The following is a 23,994-nucleotide window of genomic DNA, read 5'->3' on the forward strand; positions in this document are numbered from 1 at the left end:
CAGCATACTCAGGGTTAACCCTCTCCATTCTGCCATCCTCCCCCCGCCAACAGCCTAGGACCTCTGGTAGATGTACGGGGGAGAAGCAATATTGGTGCTGTTCAGTGATCTTGCTTCTCCATGTATGCTCCTGTTTAAAAGTCAGCGCATCCTTGGCATTTTATGTACAGTGCGTAGCACTGACTGTTCCGACACTTGCAGCTATTGATTTATACTTTTTCAGGTGGTGTTACCCTATCTCCACAGCAGGGACAGGTGCAGGCTCTTGGCTGCTAGCGAGAGCTCATGCATGTTCAATAGTGCTTGGCCAGAGGAGAGAGGCAGTGCATCAGCCTAGGGGGGCCTGGCAGGGGGAGGGAGTCTTCACTCCCACACTTCAGCATCCCAAATGTTAATCTATCTCTGTGCTGGATATGCGTTGTTATAATACATAGGATTGTGGTAGATGGCAACCCTGGTGTATTTTGCAAACAACGGTAATTATTTTTTATGTTGCTTGTTAATAGTACTACACTATATCGCAGTAATGCGTACTTGCTGTTAACTTCAAACTTTAGAAAGTGCCAAAGTAATCTTCAATACCTAGTGACAGGTCATTGTAATGATTTTTGTTTTGCAAAATGCTTTATAGAGAACCCAAGTGAGCCTTTTGGAGCATCTGTGATAATTGACGGAGTGACTTATGGTACTGGGACTGCAAGCAGCAAAAAACTGGCAAAGAATAAAGCTGGTAATGTCCATAGAATGTTATGATACCATGTACTTTTAGGTGTGTTTGTGTCTTTTTAATATTCTAATGTGATTTTTTTTTTTTTATTACTTTAGCTCGGTCTACACTGGAAATCCTTATTCCGGACTTTATAAAGCAGACCTCTGATGAAAAGCCCAAAGACAGCGATGAGCTGGAGGTTAGGGAAATACTTCTACAGAAAAATCATTGTTATACTGGTTATTAGGTTTAGAGGATTATAAGCCCACCCAAAAAGTCTAATTTCTGTCATCTATGCTTATGCTTTTAGTATTTCAACCATATCAGTATTGAGGATTCCCGAGTTTATGAGTTGACAAATAAAGCTGGACTGCTGTCGCCATATCAAATTCTTCACGAGTGCCTTAAACGGTATGTGTTTTTCAATATAGCAATTTCGTCGGAAGGCTCAGAGACCTATTTTTAAATATATTCTTCCTATCCAAAAACATTTAAAGAGATCTGCCCCAAACGACCAGAACATCATTGTAATGTTGTTGTTTTTTTTGTTTTTTTTTATTGGACCTAGTTGGCTGTGTTTAAATTGAACTGTTGTTTTATATATTTTTTCCCTCTGCCAGAACTGACGGTGAGGTCAGCCATCATTTTAATCTGTCTTCATGTAATTTGTGCACCATTTTATTAGCAAATGAGATGAATACACACGTTTCCTGATAGAACTATAACAAACTTGGGTACTTGTTTCCTATCTGGGCGCCCACGATTTTGATCGTGGGCATCGCAAGCAAAAAAATCGCGTCGGTCGCGTGCTGACAAAAAAACGCATACGATGCGACCGACGCGATTACCGCGATTTTACATAGGGAACAATGTTAAATGTCCCAATTGACCCGATTTCACATAGGGAACAATGGGGGGGGGGGCATTTAACATTGTTCCCTATGTGAAATCGGGTCAATTGGGACATTTAACATTGTTCCCTATGTGAAATCGGGTCAATTGGGACATTTAACATTGTTCCCTATGTAAAATCGCGGTAATCGCGTCGGTCGCATCGCATGTCATTATAATGGCATGCGATGTACACGCGATGCCCGCGATGGGCGCCCAGATAGGAAACAAGTACCCAAACTTGCATTAGAAAAACTATTTTTTTGTTTTGTCTGTAATGTACACACGGTTCGATTCCGTATTAGATATGGACTATTCGACCTGCTCTGAAGTTTTTGTTTTTCTACTTTTCGATTTCCACTATTTTCTATTAGATTTTTCATTCGATGTGAATTCAATTTGCTATTAGATCAACACTGGCTTCAGGCAGGAGATGGACATCGAATCGCAGTTAACACATTAGATTTGCACTATCTACTATTCGATTTTCCACTATATAGTCTTGGCTGCTAAGACTATTTTTCTATTAGATTTACACTACACGGGAGCACGCATTGGTATCGAATCTGCATCAAATGTAGAAAGAACATTCGATGCCCATTCGGTTTTCTATTCGATTTTGCTTCTATAAGCAAAATCGAATAGAAAAATAGCGCATATCTCAGTGTGTCTGCTCCTATAAGTTTTGCTTGAGATGACTGGAACGTGAGAAGATTCCTATTCTGGCTAAGGGTTCGTAATTGTGACATGATACAATATCCAATTATGAAAAATGTGGGTACTTGTGTAGTTTCACGGCGCCCGATATATCAGATGCGATCCGAAGCAATTTTTGACCTGTTCATTCCTACTATCCACTACGCATGGAGTTGATTCTATATAGTGTGCCACACTACATAAAATCATTATGAACAGGTCAAAAATTGCTTCGGATCGCATAGATAAATCGGCCGATATCGCATCCGATATATCGTGCGCCGTGAAACTACACAAGTACCAAAATTTGTAGCTATGATGTATCTTTTTAATTCGGATTGTTTAGATGACTTATTAAAAAAATCATAGTCCATGAACCGTACTAGTTATTTTGTATTTTATGCTAATAATGGAGTTTTTGGGGTTGTTTTAACTAATACTATGTTGCCAAAAATTCTAGGTACTGAAATCGACCAATCCAGTTTCTGATATTCTTCTGCACAATGACATCCAACATAATTAAGTTGCCTAGTTGGTACCTTTTTATACATGGGTACCACTCTGTGTTAGTGTTGTCTGCTCTTTCAAATTATGCATAATCTCCCATTGTGGTTCTCAGCCACACCAAAGCAGATCCCAGTGTCAGCCTGCCTCTGCTGAGCTTTTCATTTGCAAACCTGTGAGCGGCCCTATGACAGCAATTACCAATCATTTCTATCTGCGTGTTTGCAAGGAACAAAACAAAAACAACTTTGGGTTGATTGATCATATTCGTATTAACACTGGCAGGTATACACTGTTAAAACTCTGAACTTTCATTAAATTAAATGAGGGAACAATGTTCTGTCTGTGCCGGCAGCTGTGCATGGCTGAATTGAGCAATCAGGGGCCATATAGGGACTGCCTACCTGAGAAACACTTTAATTCCCCATGTATAGGTGCGGAACAGTCTTAACATTTTTATTATATATAGGGTATTCCCATAGACTGCATGCTTACTGAAGGTTATTTACATTTACTTTTTAGAAACCATGGAATGGGCGACACGTCAATCAAGTTTGAAGTGATTCCTGGAAAGAACCAGAAGAGTGAATATGTGATGACTTGCGGGAAGCACACTGTCAGGGGCTGGTGTGAGTTCCCCGAGAGTTGCTTTTCTTCACCTTGGTTACTACTATGTTCTGGTTCTTATTTGTGCTGTATTATATGCAGCACTCTAGTCTGGCAGAAGTGAAGCCAATAAACAATGTGAACAGAATCCTCTTAAGTACACCTCCAAAAGCTGCCTTTACGTTAGGTTGTCACATTGTCCCTAAACGTAACAAATCTAGAAATAGTTTGTCTTGGGGCTTAATTATGTTGTAATATAACCTGTCCATATAACTAAATCTTTTATGATGCACTCTAGCAATTCTTCCTCTGAGTCTGTTCTGTGTTGAGTGTGCAAAGACAGAACAAATAGTGTAAATCCCTAAGTACATTGAGGTCTTGCATTTGGAGTGTATTTGACATGTTAATTTAAGACAAGTGTGTGTTCCTTCAGTTCCTCTGGCATCCAGTGTCAGAGCAAGTCTGTCTTTCTCTCATGCCGTCTAAAGTTCTTAGAAATAACTTAATGACCAATACTAACTACCATCAAAGACATTTACATGTACAGCCCTAAATTTCTGTAATTAGCGATTTTTTTTTTTTTATTACGGAGTTTATTTTGATAAATAAAAAATTAATTTTCGGACTAAAATAAGACTAAAAACAGATCCAATTATACTGCTTTAACATTGCAGAAATGGGTAATGACACGGTATTCTTAAATGGGACTTTAAACGGGTCTGAGCCTTGAGACCTTTCACATTGCAGGTGAAAACCGTTTTAAAAATCATTTAATACCATTCAAAATTCAACCCGTTTAACCCCCAAGAGACACGTTTCAAGCCATAGAAATAGAGCCATTCACATTGCCTAAAAAAGGCTTTGAAATGTATAGGACTCTGCTTTTTAACCGTGTTGAAATACCGGTTAACTTTAACCGGTAAATCAACTCTGGCACTTTCACATTGCAGCCTTAAACGTTTTAAAATGGAAAAAAAGGCAATATACCGTTTTAAAAGTGCGATGTGAAAGGGGTATAACTTAATCTTAACTAAAACAAAGCAAAAAACCTGCTAAAAGTAAACCTTAGATCCTTGTCAAATTTTACACTATTGAAGAACAAGTGCAGAAAATATGACCTTAAGGGATTACGCAATTTACATGTGACTATTGATTGCATGTAATTGCTTCGCCCGGGACGGCTAGTCAATTATTCTCAGTCACTTGGCGCAATCTGCTGCTTATTGGGGATTGTTTCTGCTGCCTCTGGCAGGCAAAAAGAAAGAAAGCCACAAGACTGTTTCTCACTAAAACAGTTTTCACTGTACCTGTGTTTGTAAGGAAATGAATGTTTTTGGAGGACCTAATAGGGTAGGCCCATAAAAAGAAAAATATCAGGATAAATGGAAAGGGTTTTTCTCCTGTAATTGCGTACTGCCCTATTTTGTTAATGATGATAAATGGGAGTACTACAGTAAGTCAGCCTCTATATGTAACACATTCCCTGCTTGCTTAGCCTAGATTGCTAAACATAGTTAAAGGTATGAAAACTTATTGGCATTTTAGTGAAATATTCTTCATCCAAATCCTTTACAGTACCCTTAACTGCATTGACTAAAATTATACTAAAATGAAAACAGACCTACTGACGAAATCTTGATTAAAATGAAGCAATTAAAAACTAAAATGTGACTACAAATTAACTACAAATTTTGATTAAGAGACTAAATTCAAAATCCTTGTCAAAATTAACAAACCAATTTCGTTTTAGGCAAAAACAAGAGGGTAGGGAAGCAGTTGGCATCACAAAAAATCCTTCAACTCCTACATCCTCATGTGAAGAACTGGGGCTCCCTACTGCGTATGTATGGACGAGAGAGCACCAAAATGGTGAAACAGGTGAGTCCCTAAGGCTCCGCTGGGTGGTTTATATAGGTCTTTTTTATTTTCCTGTGAAATATGTTCCCAATGATAGCCAGCCATGATATGAGGAAAATGTTGGTTTGTTATATACTGTTTGTTTCTTTATCAGGAAACCTCAGATAAAAGTGTGATAGAATTACAGCAGTATGCCAAAAAGAACAAGCCAAATCTCCATATCCTGAATAAGCTGCAGGAAGAGATGAAGCGGCTGGCTGAGGAGAGGGTGAGTGCTGCTCAGGAGACCAGTTATTCCTGCATTTTAGCTGTGGTCCAGTATGTTAGTGTAACATTGTAGATTAATGGAATTCTTCTGTTGGTCTAGCATGAAAGCACATTTAACAGAGGCTTTGGGGTATGTGGACTGAAATTGGTTTATTAATGAGGTTTGAAATATTTTTGACAATGTTGTATACAGTATATGAAGTTCAGTAAAAAAACTATTTTGTAAAGGAGAAGGATAAAAATTAAAGTTATGGGGCCTACACACACAGCGAGTGCAGAGCCATCTGAGCGACGCTAGATCTCTCAGCACACGCACAGCGATGTCTCACACACACACGCACAGCGAGTGCAGAGCCATCTGAGCGACGCTAGATCTCTCAGCACACGCACAGCGATGTCTAGCTCTGTGTGCCGAGCGAGCCGTCCGCACCAGTGTTCTCCGTGGAAAGAACACTGGCGATGAGTAGATTTATGCTCCCTGCTTATTCTTTATTCTACTGATCACTGCTATAGCTGGCCCCTACTCCCAACACACAGCGATGTAGGGCCATTTTCTATCGCTTACAAAATGGCTAAAAATCTGTACGCCTGTAGGCCCCATTAGTTCCAAGGCTTTTTATTTGTAAAACAAGACTACTGTAATGAACGATTGATAACACTAATTCCATAATGTGCCCCATCCACTAGTGTAGAACTAGTCGGTCAGTAATCTGCCCGTTTTCTATGGACGAATGTCTTGTTGTAGGACCACTCACTGTGACATTAGTGTTCTGCTCCTGACCTCCAACCCCCCACAAACACACACACTTTTTTTTTTTTTGGTTTGGATTGCTGCATACAACAGTGCGGGACCGAGCAAGGGGAGGGTGCATATTGGGAACCTCATTTCCTAGCTAGGTTGTTGAATGAGAATTGACTTAATATATAACAGCAATCAGTTTTCCTTTCTGAGATTTCCGTTTGTAAGTTCCCTTTTTGGTGAAAATGGAAAAGTGGTTAATAAATATTTTACATAGGAGGAAACTCGGAAGAAACCGAAGATGACGATTGTGGAATCTGCACAGCCTGGCAATGAACCTCTGTGTACGGTGGATGTCTGACCCTGTACACTAAAGGGAGCAATAAGCAATTCGGGAGGCTTTCTTCAATAAACTGTCCGACTGATTGTGATGAAGGTGATGTGTCAACAGGGCTGCTTCCTTATGCATTGTCCATTCTGCATCATGTGGACAACACTATAGAAATATTACCTCCTTGATGAAACATGCTGTTTTGGTCTCATTTCAGTTCCTCTTATGTCCTCCAAAAAAAAAGCAATGCTGCGATGAGCAAATCTTACAGGCATAAGCATTATATTTAGGACATCAAGCACTTTCCCTCCTAGGGGCGCTTCTGCTAGTTTGTGTGTCATGTATGTTTATATGTAAACTTTCTTTATTTTTTGTTTGTTTAACTGGACCTCTAAAATATCCTCCGCTGTTGTTTATTTCACAAAAATGTTCCTTTTCAGTATGTACTGATTGCACTGATTTAGATGGTTATTGAGTCTTAAGATCTGAAGAGCCAGCAACATAACTAATATGGAAGCTTCAGACTAGGGTAACCACTGCAATAGGATTTCTTGTGGTTACCGCCCTATGTGCACAGACAAATTGTAAATATAACCATGAAATGAGTTTTCTTGCATTTATCTTTACAATTGATGTAAGAGGGACACAGCACAATTTCCAGCACATATCTAAAAAATTTTACATTTTGCACATGTCTCAGCTGCTTGTTAGATCTGAAACACAATGTTGCTCTGTCACATCTACTGTACGGCCTCCTTAACCTGAGTGGTGTGTGCTGCAGATGTGCCTTCTACTGCCAAGTTCAGAGCAATCCACTGCTGTAGTCTCTTTTGTGTAAAGGATGTGGACTCAAGACGTCTTGTAAGCACAGCCTGTATGCAAATTGAATGAATGCTGTATTCCTATGCCCTTTAATAGCTGCATCAGTCTGCAATGCAAATACTACTTCTGTATGTGACACACAGTGTACACAACACATGGAGCCTGTGTGATCACACTGCCTTGTATTCTAGAGGTCACGTCAGCAGGAAGTTTTACAGAGGGCGCTCAAGCTGTCCTGATAAATTGACTAAGCACACAAAGGGGTGTCTTGAGGTGTTTTGGAGCCTTTGTTGGTTTATTTAGGATGTCAGTAGGTTGTTGGCTAATGTACCTCAACAGAGGCATGAAGTATTAGCTGGAAGATGGATTCCTTTGCATCTGATGAACTTTGTACTTTCAGTCAAATTTATTAATAGTGAATTAGCGCAGGCTTCTTTTTTTTTATGTTATTGAATTATATTTAAAAAAAAATCATGTAAGTGTTTTACCAGATTTGAAGAATAGTTAATAAATATATGTAGGATGCTATTAATGTTACAAATTGTTTTTTGTTTTTTCTTTGTTAATATTGGCATGTTGTACTTTTTCTTTACAACATTGTTTTGTGTCTTTGTAAAGCCTTATAGGAACCAAAGGCAATGAATGGCATCTGGAGGCCATGGTTTCAGAGTGATAGAGGGGGTGGGTAAAAATGCAGGGTAAAATGTCAATCTGAAATTTTTAAATTTCCCTTTTTTCTCTCTCTTTGTCTACTATATTAAATTCACTGGACGTGTGCGTTGTCCTGTGGGCAAAATTCTTTTTTTACTTTATTCTTTTTTTACTTTAAGCTACATAGAAATCCTTTTCTCTTTACAAAACATTTAAACGTAACCCTATAACTGGGTGAATGTAGTAGGACTGCTCCCGGAGACTGAACCCTTGACACTGCAGTAGAGTGTATATTGCAGTTATAGGGAGAACAATTTAGATATATTCTAGATTTAAGTTTCCATGTATAAACATATACAGCCAGTACAATATATAATAATGGAGGGAGTTATGTGAGACAATAATAGCTAATAATTGCTACCAAATGCAGCATAACAAATGTCATGACTAATTTAGCCACTCCCTTACAAAACTCTGCTGTCCTGGTTATTCACAACTATTCTATATTTTGAATGCAGAATGTCTAGAACTGCATTAGACTGCAACCTGCAAACAGAAGTATGTTGTTCATGTCGTATATAAAGAACTATATTTTGTAGACCGGATAGACCATTTTGGAAGGGGAAGTGGCAGTGCAAATATTCCTAAATTTATTATTATTTTCAAATAAAACTATTTAGAATATTAAAGCCAGCATGTGAAATGTACATGCTGAGGATTATTATACATTTACCATAAGGATGTGGGGTCATTCCATGTGAGTTCACCAAGGCAGGAAACCCACCGATTCAGATTCTCATGATACTGTATGCACTTGATACTACCACAACAAAAGTGCCCTGCCCGGTGGTCCGCACCCTGCCCTAAAAAAATCCTAGAAAATATATCATTTCTACGCCTGTGTGTGCAGCTTTCCAATTGCACACGGGGGGGAAATAGTCTGACCTTTTTTTTTTTTTTGGTCTCCTAAAATGACCCAAATATATACTTATACCCATTTTTATGTATCTTCAAATGTAATGAGCATTTACTTTGGAGCAAAAAATATTGCTATTAGCAGTGGCATTTCCAAGCAATTTTTCAAAACTTTGTCCCCCTAGATCTCAAACACTGTTACCTACACAAGAAACATTTTACATGGGTTACTAGCTATGTGGTAGTATCAAGTGTACAAAGTATCATGAAAATCTGAGTCCTGGGTATCATGCCTGGGTGAACGGACATAGAAGGACCCTGTGGTATTTCATTCAAAGTCTCCCACAAAAATATAAGTGATCTAATCCACCAATTCCAGTTTTGATGACATTTTGACATACACCCAACATAACAGATTGAAAGACCTGAGAAATTTCAGTTTTCTTTTCACATTTTATTCTAAGGGCTTACAATTTGCCTGTTTTCTTAGCAATTGTTTTATTTGTGCTTTTCATGCGTAATAGAGAAAAAAGTATTAATTTGGGAATTGATAATATGTATGTAAGCATTGTTTTTACTATAATAAGGTTTAATATGGCTGAAATGGAATTCTGCCATAAGTTTGTCAATTCATTGGCCTTCATTGCATTCTGTTGCTGGTGTGGTTTATGAGCTAATTTTATATATTAAAACAGGTCTTACATTTTCAATTTGCTGATATTATACAAAATAACACATGATGCAGACTCGCACAGTTATTATAAAATTATATTAATTTTATAGAATGTATTAACTATTTTTGCTTTTCATGCCTTGTTAACCAGCCTCCATAAAGGATGTTGTATGTCCATATATAAGAGAAGTCTTGGGGGGGTATTCAATGTCAGGGGTATGGCTGTCGATCAAGCTCGACAGCCATGCCCCTGTCCCGTTCTCGCTTTGCTCGACTTAAGCTCGGCGGTCGGGATTCAATGTCCCGGCCGCCGAACGGCGAGAAAGGGGCGTGGCCGCGAGTTGAGGGCGGAAATAGATGAGCTCCGGCCGGGAGCTCGCCTATATCCAGCTTTTCTCGGCAGAACGAGCCCGACAGCTTTTGATGTCGGGCTCGTTCTGCCGAGAACCCCTGTTCAATGCTGTGGGGGAAGACTGCTACAGGGCCCTATTCAATGCTATCTCCCCCGTCGGGAGATGGCTGCGGGAGAACGACAATCCTTGTATACCCCCCTTGATCTTTGCTACTTAAAAGGTTTTGTAAATGGGACCTTTTTTCACAAATATGATAAAATAGACCACTGGGTGTGTTTGCTGCTTTTTTTTTTCTTTCTTTTTTTCTACACCTCAGTAAAAAGTATAATAGCAAAAAGCTTCAGGTGGGGAATTTTAATTTATCACGATTTCCCTTACTAAAAAAATAACCTTTTTTTGCTGGACTGCTAATGTAACAAATCACAGGGTTCTGGTGTTTTTGTCTTAAACAGTTTTTTTGTCATCCGAGATGTATGAAAATATGATGTTTAAGCATTGCTCCTACTTATAGTATAAAAGTTTTTTTTTTTTTTTTTTTCTCTCAAATAAGTCACCACATTATGAGAACTATTTGGTTTAAACCAGCCAACCCTGATCAGTGGTAAAGAGAAAATGGAACCAGTGGCATTTTATGTTTAAGAAATGTAAATTTGGCAGGGCTTTCTATCTGGTGTGTTGTGTAAAATGTCATCTGCATTGGGGTTGGCAGGTTACATGGCAGCATTGAGGTGGCATGGAATGACCCATGTTGCAGATGTACATTTTCACAAATAAGACCACTCTTGCATAAGATTACTTATAAGATATGACATTTCTGACTAAATAGGGTGATTTTCAGTTCAAAGTGATGGACACAATGAGCCGTTATAGAAAGTAACTGGCACCCACCATTGTCACAAACATGCAGTGCTTACACTACAGTAAATAGCTAATCTGTACCCAGCTGCGCATCACATCATGTTGCATATGAGGGTAAATCCTCTTCATATGAAAAGCAGATATAAGAAATTCCTAGTCTGCTGTAAATGAAAACAAATTACAAATGAAAATGTTTATTTCTACACAGTATCCTGCACCATATTAAATGCATAAAAGTATCCACAAATATGAATAAGAATGCAGAGCAATGTACACTTGATGGGATGAAATCCTTTAATGGGGAAGCACAATTAAATATGGATAGTTAGGTGTCAGACTGCCTGCTGGCAATGATGAACATAGGAGACTCCGTGCACAGCTTGCGGTCATTCTGCAAATGCTCATAATTTACCATGTCATCAGACCTAAAGCCTGCAGCCTGTGGTAGATAACTAGACTGAGAGGGTTTCATACTAGCCCCTAAATTTTGGGGAAGTGTTTCAGGGTGAATTGGATAGCCCTTGGCGAGATAATGGTAGCAATAATTTTTTGGCGGCTAATAGGATACCGCCCTCAAGCATCCAGGTGCCAATACCACACTTGGAATCATTTCCAGACATTTTGTCTGCTTAGATAATGAAGGAATAGCCCACACCTGTCCATGAAGCAACTTTTGAGAGAAATGTTTAATTACTTATGTCCCTTGATAAAGGAAGGGGGTATACATATTAAGCAGCTATAATTCCTAAACCCTTCCGCCACATTTTTTTTTGTTTATGTGAATACCCTCAAATTTAAGCTGGTGGTGTGCACTTTTTAAAAAATGCATTGGGTACACGCTGGTCAATATATCTTTCAAATGAACGGCCTATATATTGCTGGTCTGTTGGTCTGTATCGCTAAACTACATTGTTCAGGCGACTCATCAGAGGTGTAGCACAGCTTAGATAGATACATACATACATACATACTTTGGCAGATTGTGTTGGCAACACAGACTACTATACCTGACTGCAACAAAGTTATGCTAGAATGTTTTTAATTGTCATCAGATAAGAAATATGTGTGTGTGTGTGTGTGTGTGTGTGTGTGTGTGTGTGTGTGTGTGTGTGTGTGTGTGTGTGTGTGTGTGTATATATATATATATATATATATATATATATATATATATATATATATATATATATATATATATATATATATATATATATATATATATATATATATATATAAGAAACTGTGGTCAGCGGCACTCGTCTCCAGTCCTGGGATAACAAATAGGGGTATAAAGTAGCGGTGCCTTCCTTGTAGAAGTTTTGTGGGTCTGGATCCACAAACTAATATTATATTGTTCGGTGGCGGCACTCAGCCAGTAAACGAAGTCCCACAAAGGTTGTTTAACCAACGTTTCAATGCTTTATTGGCATTTTCGTCAGGGTGCTGTAACAAACAAACATACAAACAATCTTACCTAAATACCTTTCAGTCCGTCCCTGTCCTCTCCCGCCGCCGGCCAGCGTGCGTCCGTACGACTGCATCCGCCCACTTTGGGGGAGGGCTGGGAGGGTACCTACGTGAATACAAAAAACACCAATCACATACAAAGTCTTTGGGTAACCATGGTTACTAGTAAACATTAAAAGTTACGCTGTCAGCTCCATAAAAAGTACACGTAAAACAGTGTTTCTGTATATACGCTAAAGAGAGACATGTCATACAACATACATAGAGAACAGTAATTATTTTAGAAAACATGACAATCCAAGGTTCTCATTTAACCCTCTGGGGGCTTGTGTATCAAGCCTGAATATCCATCTACTCTCAGCTTATATATATATATATATTGCTGTGGGTGAACCACCAGCAGCCGGTACACTCGACACAAAAGCCAGCGGTAAGCAACGGCACAATTTAAATACCTGTCACTATTGACCATGACTGATCAGGCAGCATGAATACGGAACACACTGCCTGATCTATCCGGGTGCTGGATGACTGCCTAACAGTCGGGATTCTTACTGTCAGTACTCAGACATCAGAATCCTGACTGTATAAATACCGGATAATCGGGATCCCAACTAACGGGCTATTCTCCCTTGTGGGGGGGGGGGGGGGGGGGGTGTCCACAACCCCCATAGAGTGAGAATAGAACCTGTGATGAGCAAAGTGTGGTGAGAGCACCAGCAGTCGGGACCGCATACCACACCCAATCCATCCATCTATATTCCGATAGATTGAGCTGCAGATACATCTTTAGGTGTGTTCCCAGTTTGACGGACTATATGTTATGGTAAGCAGCTAAACTTAATTGCATTGTTATATAAAGCTCTGTGCTACCCTTTAAAAATATGTGTGTTCCCTCCTCTCTTGTTTGTCTTTTTTGAGAGGTCGCTACACTTGGGCGGGGAGGTAATATAATGAAGTCATTGGTCTGACAAATCTGTTCATTGCATTTACCGATCATCTTCCATAAGATGTGCATTTACAGCCTGCAAGAAGTTTTGTATATTAAGAGATCACCTTTTTTTATATATATATTTTTTCTTTAAAGTGAACTGCTTTTGATACCAGTTATTCATTTTACTGGTGCTTTCACTTGGATCAGCAGGTAGTCCCTTTCTAAGCACGTAAAGTTCGTAAGCCACCCTCACACGGGGCATTTTTGGGGTGCAATCACATTGCACAGCACATAAAGTATTTTTTTTGTAGTGCACTTGCTTGGTTGAGTGGGCGGTTCTGGCTCCTTGGCTCCCACTAGATTAGGGCAACTGTACGTTCCAATGTAATGTCTGCTAACTGCTGCCTTTTTATTGTCTGTGAGACACGTGTACCCTTAGGGGTGTGTTGTAGTACTTCATTTAACATGTTAAATATTTTACTTTAAAACTGTTCTTTTACTATATTACAGAAAAATATATAGCATTTATCAGAGGGGATATTTTGTAAATGTACTGACAGAAGGGATTATGTGATAAGTTTACTGTGTATTTTTAAAACCTTTACAGAGACCTAACGTAATAAAGGGCAGTGATGTTTGTGATATGCACTGGATGAATGTAACAAAATAGCAACTGATGTACATCATATGCAGGATTCTAATCTGCTTCTGTGTCTCACAGTAATAAGATGTAGGAAACGGGCCTCAAAACAGTTGCAATATCTGTGAGGGTTGTACTCGTGAGCATTGCCTTTTGGTTGATTTGTATAAAGTTTTAATGAGCTTTGCTTATAAAGCCATCGCGTATGGAAAACGAAATGCAAATACATAGCTTGTTGTTCACTACAATTACCAGATTGCCGAGGTTCCAAGCATCAAATAATGAAAGGTTAATTCAACAGCCAATGTTCTATAACCTTTTAAAATGTATGGTTATTACATTTTAATCATGGGTCCTGCTTTAACCCATTGAGTGCCAAATTAATTTGTCAAATTAGGTGTAAAACCTTGCCAAGCAAACATTTTTATACATCATAAAGACCTGCAATGTTTACCTTTTTATATAGGAAATAAAGGGTGTTTTATTTTATTTGAATTTATATAACAAATGTGAGCTACGCTGGCAATTTTAGCAGCTATTTTGCACATCTCAGATGTTGGCGCTCAAAGGGTTCATTTTAAATTTTTCTATTTAAACCATAACTTGCTGTGCTACCTATCCATTTTCGAAGCAGCCACAAACTTTGATACGTGAATCAAGCCATTCAGCAGAGCCCCCCCCCCCCCAATAAAATACAAACCTGGTGTGTGGTTATTACCCAACACAAAAAATCACAGGCCATCATCCTAGTTCTGTGAAAGTTCATCCCACGTCCTTTAGTTACAGCCTTGGCTCACTGTTTTGTCCCTCGCGCCTAGAAACCCCTCCCCCTTACCTCTGCCGCACTTAATGGACAATCAGACACACAAAATGTGTGAGAAATGATCTGATCATTGTATATTGCTCACTAGCCACAGCTTGCTGCATTTGTCAATAAACACTGTAATAATTTTGTTGTGAAGTGGGCTATATTGCCCATTTATTACTTACTCCACATAAATAGGTACTCGTATATATGCACTTTTATTTTTGGGGGTCTTTAACCCAGTTAAGGGAAACTTCCTACCATATAAATAACGTGATCATTTTATACCATTCCAATTCTGAAGTAGTTATTTTGCTCGTGGTTTTGTCAGTATTATTTCCGTTCTGAACTATGTAGAATGGCTGTTACAGAATGACCTAAAGGCAATAGTTTAATAAGGGGTCCTACACTAAACAGCTTGTTTGTAGCAGGAAGTACTTTTCTATACTTTATCATTCTTCCATTAACACAATATGCATTGTGTCACCACCCATAGTGTGTTACGTAAGTCACTGATACAATCTGGGTGATACATTTTGCTTCACTTCTCTACTAATGTATTTATATAGCAGTTTACAAACCAAAGCTTTTAATTCAGAGTGGAACCTTAGATTTCATATTAGTGTGTAGTGTAGAAGAGTAATGCAATAACTATATCCTCTATTTAGTGTGCATGGATGGTCTTGTGTATGCTTCCAAAGTATGCATTTACGTAGGTTCATCTTTTCTTTTTAAAAGAATGTCTTTAGTCCAGTGGTTCCCAAACTTTTTTGAATTACGGCACCCTAGAGTATCAGAATATTTTTCAGGGCACCCCTAGGCCAAAAGTTTTTTTTTTTACCAAAAAAAAAAATTAAAGTTGTGCTTAAATGTCATCCTTAGGTCCAGTTATATGCTGAAGAAAATTATTTACTTCTGTTTATCCACATTTTATAATTGAAAGCCACAAGCACTGATTTTTGCCTATTACATTGAACATAAATAATTTGAACTGGTTCTGGACAAACAATCTGAGGCACCCCTGCAAGTGCTCCGAGGCACCCCAGGGAGCCTAGGCGCACAGTTTGGGAACCACTGCTTTAGTCTATTCGTTTTCAGAATTCCTGTTTTTGATCCATTCGTTAAAATAGATTTATGCATGACTCAAACATAAAACAATGTTTTAGAGAAATATTTTGCCCTCAGTGGAGGGCAAAATATCGTTACTAGGGTTTGCGTTATCCTGCATTTGTCTGTCCCATAAGCCCTCTATTGCAGGTTTTTTCCCTAGTTAATCCGCACAAAATGTGTTTTTGTAGCTGGGACATAGGCATATTGTGCGTCAGTCCCTACTCTATTTGCGTGGGTGTGGGGGGGATCCACATCTTAAGGATATCATGGCCATTGTTGTGATAAGACCCTATCTGACTTCTATATGGGTGCAAATTAGGTAAGGTGGGATATTGAATGTAGAGACACTTGAACTTGTATAAACCGTACTGTCTGATCCCGATTACGTACGATCCTTCCCAATCACACATGAAACTGCTCATTTCTTACTTACACTTTGACCTACAAAGTAAATGGTATGTGCGTATTTGTTGCTAATGTGTACTGCAATAGCGAGACCTCATTTTGGTGCATGAAGTTTTTTAAAGCCAATTTTAGCTTATCTTTTAGACTCGGAATGTGTGTGATATTGCTCCAGCATTTATCCTTTCAGTGTTTAGAGTATTATGAACTTGAAGTGGTGCAATTGCCTAGATTATTTTTCTTTTGAAAATGGTAACCCCTCTTGTGCTGGAGCTAGCCACAAGATCGCACACAGCTGAAGGTACATGACTGGTACACACATGCCATGCTTACAGTATATGGGTATTTAGTGCCTGTCTCTGCCTATACATTTTAGAAGAAGCTGGTGGCTTTGAGATTTATACAGTCTGTAAGCCATTCATAAAACATACTGTGCTTTATCTATGATGTTGCCCTGTGCTGTATGTATATAAAAATGCTGATATCCAGGCTAAGCTATATATATAAAAAAAAAAATCTGTAAAGTCGTTATTTGGATATGTTTCTGTACAAGGCACTGTTCCTAAAAAGAAATATTTTGTGTAGCCACTGGTGAGATAAATAATGTATCTCCTATGTGGTTTTAGTAACCAGCGTAAGTATTGTCTGCACGGTGAAAACTTGTGATCTTATTAATGGTTGCTGTATGAATTGTGTTGAGTGACTGTGAGATAAGTGATTTGTAATACTTGTCACCTGTCTAAAATGGGTTTCTGCTTTCAATACTAATGTAAATTGTGCATTTGACCCTGAGTATTGTGTTTTTAAAACCTTTTTTTGGTTTATTAGTTTTAAGCAATAAAGTTTGATATTACAGTTGAATGGCTTGGTTCCTTTTTAAAATAAACATCTAATGGATAACACATTAAATTCTATACTTAAAATGGGTATTGGCTCTTGTGTATTTCTTTTGATTTGTTTTTAGCCTTTAATGAAGGATTTATATGTAGCTTTTTTAATGAAGGATTTATATGTATAACTAGCGACCCGCTCTGGCTTCGTACAAAAAACCTGGCACGCTAGATCCACACGGAGCTCATGCATTTTGTATACTGCAACTTTTGTTCATATACATTTGTCCTCCATGCAATACATTTTTAGTGGATATTCAGTTTTTACTGATCATATTTGTGCACAAAAATAACTATCACAATTTGTGTTTGCTGTCTTGCTTTGGGCTATTATACCTGCTTTTTTTTTTGTGTGTGAAAATATGGTTTTCTTTTCCCCATTAGAAAAAACGCATTTGTTATCAAACAATTTTCGGGGTTGGAGGAGATTGATGGGACTAGTTTATTGCGGATTCTACTTCACCAGGCAAAATAATACTGCGTAGTTGCTGCCAACTGTGACATTTGACTCGCCCCGCCCATAATATGAGAGAAGTCAATCATTGTGATGTCCTTTACTGTTTTGGCTATGCAAACAAAGAAAGCTCTTAGATATACTTTTTTTTTTTTATAGATTTGTTTCAGACACCGAAATCTTCCAAAAAAAGCTGTATAGTATTGTGAAAACACATTAAAATCTGTCTAGTGGTTCTCAAAATTATCCCGAACAGACAGACTGAGGGGAACATGTGACCAGTCGCTAACAACATCCCCATTGGCCCTTATGCTGTATAGCTACCCATATATCTTATCCTTTTAATATGACCCTTCATTTTAGGACAGGCATGTCCAAACTGTGGACACCTCCTGCTGGTGTGAATCTACACATCCCAGCATGCCTTGCCATAGTTTAAACTGTGGCAAGGCATGATGGGACTACTAGTTTCACAACAGCTGAAGGGCCATAGTTTGAACATGCCTGTTTTAGGAGATAAGCTATAGCACCTGGTATTTAAAGCTATATGTGGCTGGATATTCTCCCAATCTGCTTTGAAGTGAAGAGGGGGGTTTCGTGTTTGCATTCAATTATTTTATTTGGCTATACCTGTATAGTAATTGTTCTTTGCATAGACATTGTTCCATCCTCTGTCTTACTGTTCTTTACATGTTTACTGCAATAAAATATTGTTATATCTTGATTGTCACTTTTGGTACTTGTGCAGTGTCACGTTGGCAGTTACATAGTTAGCCTAGCGTCCCTGTCAGAATTAGCGTAGTGTTCCTGCAACCAGCGTAGGCAACGTCCCTGTCAGTATCAGCGTTGTTCCTACCCTTTTGCAGGCAGCCGGAGCTTAAGTAGTTAGCATAGTAAGTCAGAGCTTATTACATTGTGTGGGAAACATTGACCATTTTTAGGGGGGGTATTCAATGTCAGGGTCACGGCAGTCGAGCTTGCTTGACCGCCGTGACCCAGTCCCGTTCTCAGTCAGCTCGACCGAGAACACGCAGGCGGCATTCCCTGCCAGGGAGCGAGAAGGGGGTGTGGCTGTGAGTTGCGGCCAGGAAGAGGCGAGCTGCGGCTGGCAGCTCGTCACTTCCCGGCAGAACGAGCCCGACAGCTTGTGATGTCGGGCTCATTCTGCCGAGATACCCTGCTCAATGCTGTCGGGGAAGACAGCATTGAATAGGGCCCAGGGGGCATCTCCCTGATGGGAAGTGCTCGCTGCTTGACATGACAGGTGTGAATGTGTTCCTGAAACACCCCCACTATCCACACCAGCCTGAAGCGTGGCGAGCCCCACTGTACACGTTGGCATGGAGTTGATTTTAGAAAGTGTGGCGAGCGGATGTGGAATACACGTCAAATAATCTGCGTCCCCTTGCTGCGCTCGCCACACTTTATAAAATCAACTCTACGCTGATGTGGATAGTGGGGGTATGAAAAGGTCGGGAGGAATCCGAAGTACCCAAAGGTAACCCACGTAAGTACGGGGATAATATACAAACTCTGCACAGTTAGGGCCATGATGGGAAAAAACCCCATGATCTTAGTGATGTGAGGCAGTACTGCTAACCATTATACGGTCTGTTTACCTGTAACTTTCCAGCAAATCAGAAGCCCCAGGAAGTGCCATTGCTGCTGCATGTGTGTAATGTGAATATGTTACATGTAGATGAGGGATTCAGAAGTGCAGCCTGCTAGTAGCACTGGTGGAGCTTTATAAATAAAATATAGTAATTTCTGGAATTAACATAATTGAACTAGCCTAAGGCAGAACTATATATTACAGTTCCGGAGGCAGAAGGCACAGGAGCTATGGTAGCTAGGCAATCTACTAACTGTGCTCTTACCCACGTTGGAGCAGTCACACAGTTATATAATACAAAAACGTGTGATAATTTGGATAGAGTAATTCATGTAACAGCCACACTGTAGTAGCAACTTATACCCCTTTCAGAAACACAATCGAAAATCCTGGGTTTTTTCACATGAACGCACGCAAACCCGGGACTAGTGTATGTCTAAAAGGGTATACCCAGGATTTCACTCCCGGATACTGAGCACCTGTAATTAACCAGGAGTTTTCCCGGTATTTACTCCCGGGTATAATACCCGGCTTATGTCTGAATGGTATTACCTGGGTTTTTTCAGTTTTAAACATATGATGTTGGGTTTTTTTTGCTGCCGAGGTGTCTTCTGATGAGGTCATCAGCTGTAGCCGAGGAAGACACCTCAGGCACAGGCTTGCAGAGACAATGGCTGCACGTTGCTCCGTTGCAGCAACAGAGTGCAGAGTCCTGTGGGAAGTCAGGTGGCATGGCACATCAGAGGTGGTCAGGGAGTGGTTACATGTGCTCGGAGAAGAGGATATCAAATCACAGGTCATTCTTGTGAGCCAGCAATGTGTCCCATTTTAATGATGAAACACTAAAATGCATGAAAAGCCTGGCTTATGTGTGAAAGGGGTATACCCAGGTTTTTCCTGGATCTGAGGTGTAGTGTTGAGGGTCTGTTACTAAAATCCCGGGTAGACCTGGCCAAAATCGGGTAGTATGTTTAAAAGGGGTATAAGTGGGGCTAAGGAGAGACAAAACTAGTGACTATTTTCAGTTTCACTCTGACAGACCTTTTACTCTGACCCCCTCACAGGCATATACAATGTTGCAATAAGTAGGCTTGAGAAGCTCAACTATCCAAACCCCAGTCTGCTGGTAGGAATAATAATGTATAGCCTGACCTGATTAGGAGGAGAGGTTCACAGAGAAAAGTATAAATAAAATAATTAAGGCTGCATAAGGCAGCCCATTAGAAAAGGTGCACCAGTCCTGCCAGCACCAAACTGGCTGCCTGGGTTGGGGGCAGATCATAGGGGGTAGATGGCTGGGCTGCCCAGTGGCAAAAGTTTTTACCGTTTGCTGCTTGGTCCTACTATCCTCCTATACTTAGTGTCAAGCCCTGTGTCTCCTATACAGCAAAGGAGAAAGAACAAGGAGTTTGAAAAAACTCAGGAGCCCGAGGTGTGCTCCATACCACCAGTGCTGTGCCTAAACATGTGCATAGGGGGTCGTGCGATCGAAAATAGGCTCTCTCCTGAAGGAGAAGGGCCCCGTTTTGTTTTTCCCCTAACCTCTCAACCATAAGACCGAAGAGGGGAAAATAGGAACCTGCTTTCCTCAACCCTCGGAAGGGTTAGGGTGGTGGGTCTTCCGCACCCGAAGGTTTGGAGAGACCCGCATTAAACTTCCCCCCCCCCGCCTTGCGGCCGTCCTCGAGGGGACTGAAGCTCTCCCCAAAAGGATGAGAGCTTCGGCACATTGGGGAAATGGAAGGCCCGTAAGGGTCAGCCACACTACCCAAAAGAACGTGACAAAAACTACAGAAAACAAGGAACGTGAAAAGTGAATTGTCCTACCCCATCCAAAAGGACGAGGTAAGGACGTGAAGCGCTAACCTAAAGGGAAGTGCGCAGTGCATGGTGATTTTGGGATCACCCGTGCATGTTCGGCATCCCAGAGTTTCCTCGGGGGCACAGTGCAGTCTCGGTCTCCAAGAACCCGGACAGTCAGCGTCCGACCAAGTGTTTCTCTGTTCCCATCGTAGGTCACTTTCCAGCCCCTGGCATGGGAATGGGTACTCTTTCGAATGACTCCCTTAGGGGTTGAAGCCCCCTCGGAAGAGCAATTTACTCAGTCTCAGTGTTTCTCCGATCCCAAGGTTAAGGTACTAAGCTGGGCTTTTCACGGTCTCCCCATCAGAGGCTACGAACCTCTGGAACAGGAGCCATCTACTCAGTTCCAGCCTTTCTCCGCTCCCTGGGAATGGATACTAGACTGAGCCTTTTGCTGTCATCTTTCGGGGGCCACAAACCCCATCAAGAGAGCCAAACTACAAGGCCCAGTGTCCCCCCCCCCCCCCCCCCCCTACCAGTGGGTTTACGGAAACACCACCTCCTACCACTGGCAGAGGTGAAGGTACTCAGCCAGACTTTTCACCACTCCCAGGCATGAGGGGTCCCAAACCCTCTGCCCATCAGAGCAGCTACTCAGTCCAGCCTTTCTCTATTCTCTGCCAGAGGCCAGTCCATACCCACTGATAAGAACAGATACTACACTTAATCTTAGTCAAAAGGCCGAGAAGCAAAGGAGAAAGAACGATGAAAACCCATACATTGGGTTCTATATTGTTCATTGATAAAAGTCAACTAAAGAGGTGTTAAGATCTAGATCTGTATCTCTCTATACATATGGAGATATGCTTTCCATCCCACATGCATCCCATTCTCGAACACATTTAGACAGAAAATTACAGGGGGGGACATTCCTGTAGTCAGAAAACAATTGAATCCGTAAAAAAAAAAAACTTGGGTATTTTGTCAAAAACACCCATGCAGATTCAACTTTTTAAGAAGTCAAATCTGCATGGGGGAAAGACTGCCTAGATTTAATAGGTGTGCCGATATTTCCGGCTGTTTTGAGGTTATTCAATGTGTGCTGATACCGCCTACATACTTTTTTTTTTTTTCTACCATAAGGAAGATCACATATGTCCTAATGAAAGCATTACTTGAAAGCTGCGTAGTACCAGTTTGAAACAGGCCCGACACCATTTATTTTTTGCAACATGTTTATTGAATGTGCGACAGAAAATATTGGAACAGAACAGATGAATGAGCCTGTTAATATGAAAGTGCAATAATATAGAGCATCCAAAAGAAGCGTTCTTATTGTATTCAGTAGTAATACAATTCTACATGGGATGACCGGTCACTATAAATGTGTTCCAGCTGGTCTTATTCAAGCTGATAATGTACAATATATAGTCATCTAAATGGTGAGAGGGCATGTCTACCACCCTAGCAGTGGGCAACCTCACCCAACACCGCAGATTCAGGGGTAGATTTATTAAGCTTGGAGAAGTGATAAAGTATCTGATTTTTATCACCGGTCAATCAGCTCCGTCATTTTTCAAACCAAGCCTGTAACTTCACAGTTAGTCTCTGTTTTTTTTATCACCGGCCAATCAGCTCCTCACCGGCCAATCAGCTCCTATCACTTCACCGAGCTTAATAAATCTGCCCCTCAGTCTCATTTACCCGCCACTTGCATCTACTAGCTCCTATAAATCAGAATCGCTAAGAAAAAAAAAATGCAAACATGAATACCTGGATGTAAAATTAAAAAAAAAATCCAATGTTGCCAAAGCTAAATCAGAAAACACTACGCTAACACTTAGTTTGAATGCGTGATAATATTTCTTTAATTTCAAACTGCTTTTTTCATTTTTTATTTTTTTTTTAAGAAAAATGATGGATGGGCAGATGAAAATGTAGTTCTTTTTTATTGCCAGGTTCTGCATAATGCATTGCGAATTGTATACAGGCAATTCAATTAGAAGACATTGTAGTAGTATACAAAAAGGAAACCTACTTATGGAATAAGGATGTATTTGCTATAGTTTTAATAGATTAAAAAAATGTTTATAAAGGATTTTCTGTTGGAATGGCAAATCCACAGATTATTGGAATAGGATCTGCAAACACAAAATGCTCACTTTAACGTGTTTACATAAAACCACCAAATTAACTTGTGCACAGGGCTGACATGAGCATAAATTAATGGTTATTTACATAATGGTACAAAGTAAATAAGACCTCCCAAAACATGTTCCACTCATGTAGAATAGTGGTTTAATGACTGACTGTACTTATGAAACAGTTGAAGGTTCTGAATTAGTATTGCTGTCTGGCTTAGAGTCTGTATGCTCCGGAAGGGGTTTTGTAGCAGTATTAGTACTCTCTGTATAATCCACCCTCTCAAACAAAATGAGTAGTTCACAATGGGGCGTCTGAGGAAAGAGGTCGACAGTAACCGCTCTGATGGGCCGGAAGGCTCGTCCTTTCACACGGTTTGAAGGAGCGCGACACAGACTGGAAAGAAACAAACAGTGGTTGCAGCATTAGGACACAATATATGATACAAGGCGGGGTAGATGATTTAACAGACTTTTTGACGTTTTTAAAGGGTGAGTTTCAATTCTCCAAATTCAAATAAAGTGACGATTTGTCACCTAGATGAAAACACGTGGTTTAGCAAATCCATAGGTTTTTGTTCAAAAAACAAGATGACAACTAGGCATGGGCAAAATAAGTTTCTACAACAGTTTTAGGCTGTGGTCATATGAAATGTATTAAATGGCCACATTATTCAATTGAATAGTCTGGCTAACCTGATAAGCAATGTGGTATTAGAAATTTATCATGATCGCATCTGGGTGGAATATTACTGCAAAAATGCGATCCCACTGGCGGGATATAACCCATAGTAATAGGCTACAATGGGCTATCACCATCCCAGAATGGCGATAGCCCAGGAATGCGAAGCCGGGCTGCCTAATGTT

At 40.0% G+C, this 23,994-nt stretch overlaps 2 protein-coding genes and 1 pseudogene across 4 annotated transcripts in view; 1 reads left to right on the plus strand and 2 right to left on the minus strand.

The window, feature by feature from the left end:
• DGCR8 (DGCR8 microprocessor complex subunit) overlaps positions 1 to 17,088 on the plus strand; it is a 36,487-nt gene extending 19,399 nt beyond the window's left edge. The window contains exons 8-14 of the mRNA XM_083149716.1: positions 632 to 730; positions 826 to 908; positions 1,020 to 1,120; positions 3,323 to 3,429; positions 5,157 to 5,284; positions 5,418 to 5,531; positions 6,547 to 17,088. Coding sequence (XP_083005842.1) covers positions 632 to 730; positions 826 to 908; positions 1,020 to 1,120; positions 3,323 to 3,429; positions 5,157 to 5,284; positions 5,418 to 5,531; positions 6,547 to 6,630 — 716 coding nt within the window. The 3' untranslated portion in view covers positions 6,631 to 17,088. The remainder of the gene's footprint in view (positions 1 to 631; positions 731 to 825; positions 909 to 1,019; positions 1,121 to 3,322; positions 3,430 to 5,156; positions 5,285 to 5,417; positions 5,532 to 6,546) is intronic.
• Positions 17,089 to 21,603: 4,515 nt separating this feature from the next.
• LOC146045435 (U2 spliceosomal RNA) lies at positions 21,604 to 21,739 on the minus strand (annotated as a pseudogene).
• An 886-nt stretch (positions 21,740 to 22,625) lies between these two features.
• The window catches only part of TRMT2A (tRNA methyltransferase 2A), a 31,483-nt gene continuing 30,114 nt past the window's right edge, over positions 22,626 to 23,994 (minus strand). For all 3 annotated transcript variants that reach the window (XM_083149771.1, XM_083149753.1, XM_083149761.1), the window contains one exon: positions 22,626 to 23,524. In XM_083149771.1, the coding sequence (XP_083005897.1) occupies positions 23,302 to 23,524 (223 nt within the window). In that variant the 3' untranslated portion in view covers positions 22,626 to 23,301. The remainder of the gene's footprint in view (positions 23,525 to 23,994) is intronic.

Source organism: Crinia signifera, chromosome 1, assembly GCF_055691185.1.
Source record: "Crinia signifera chromosome 1, ASM5569118v1, whole genome shotgun sequence".
NCBI classification, from domain to species: domain Eukaryota; kingdom Metazoa; phylum Chordata; class Amphibia; order Anura; family Myobatrachidae; genus Crinia; species Crinia signifera.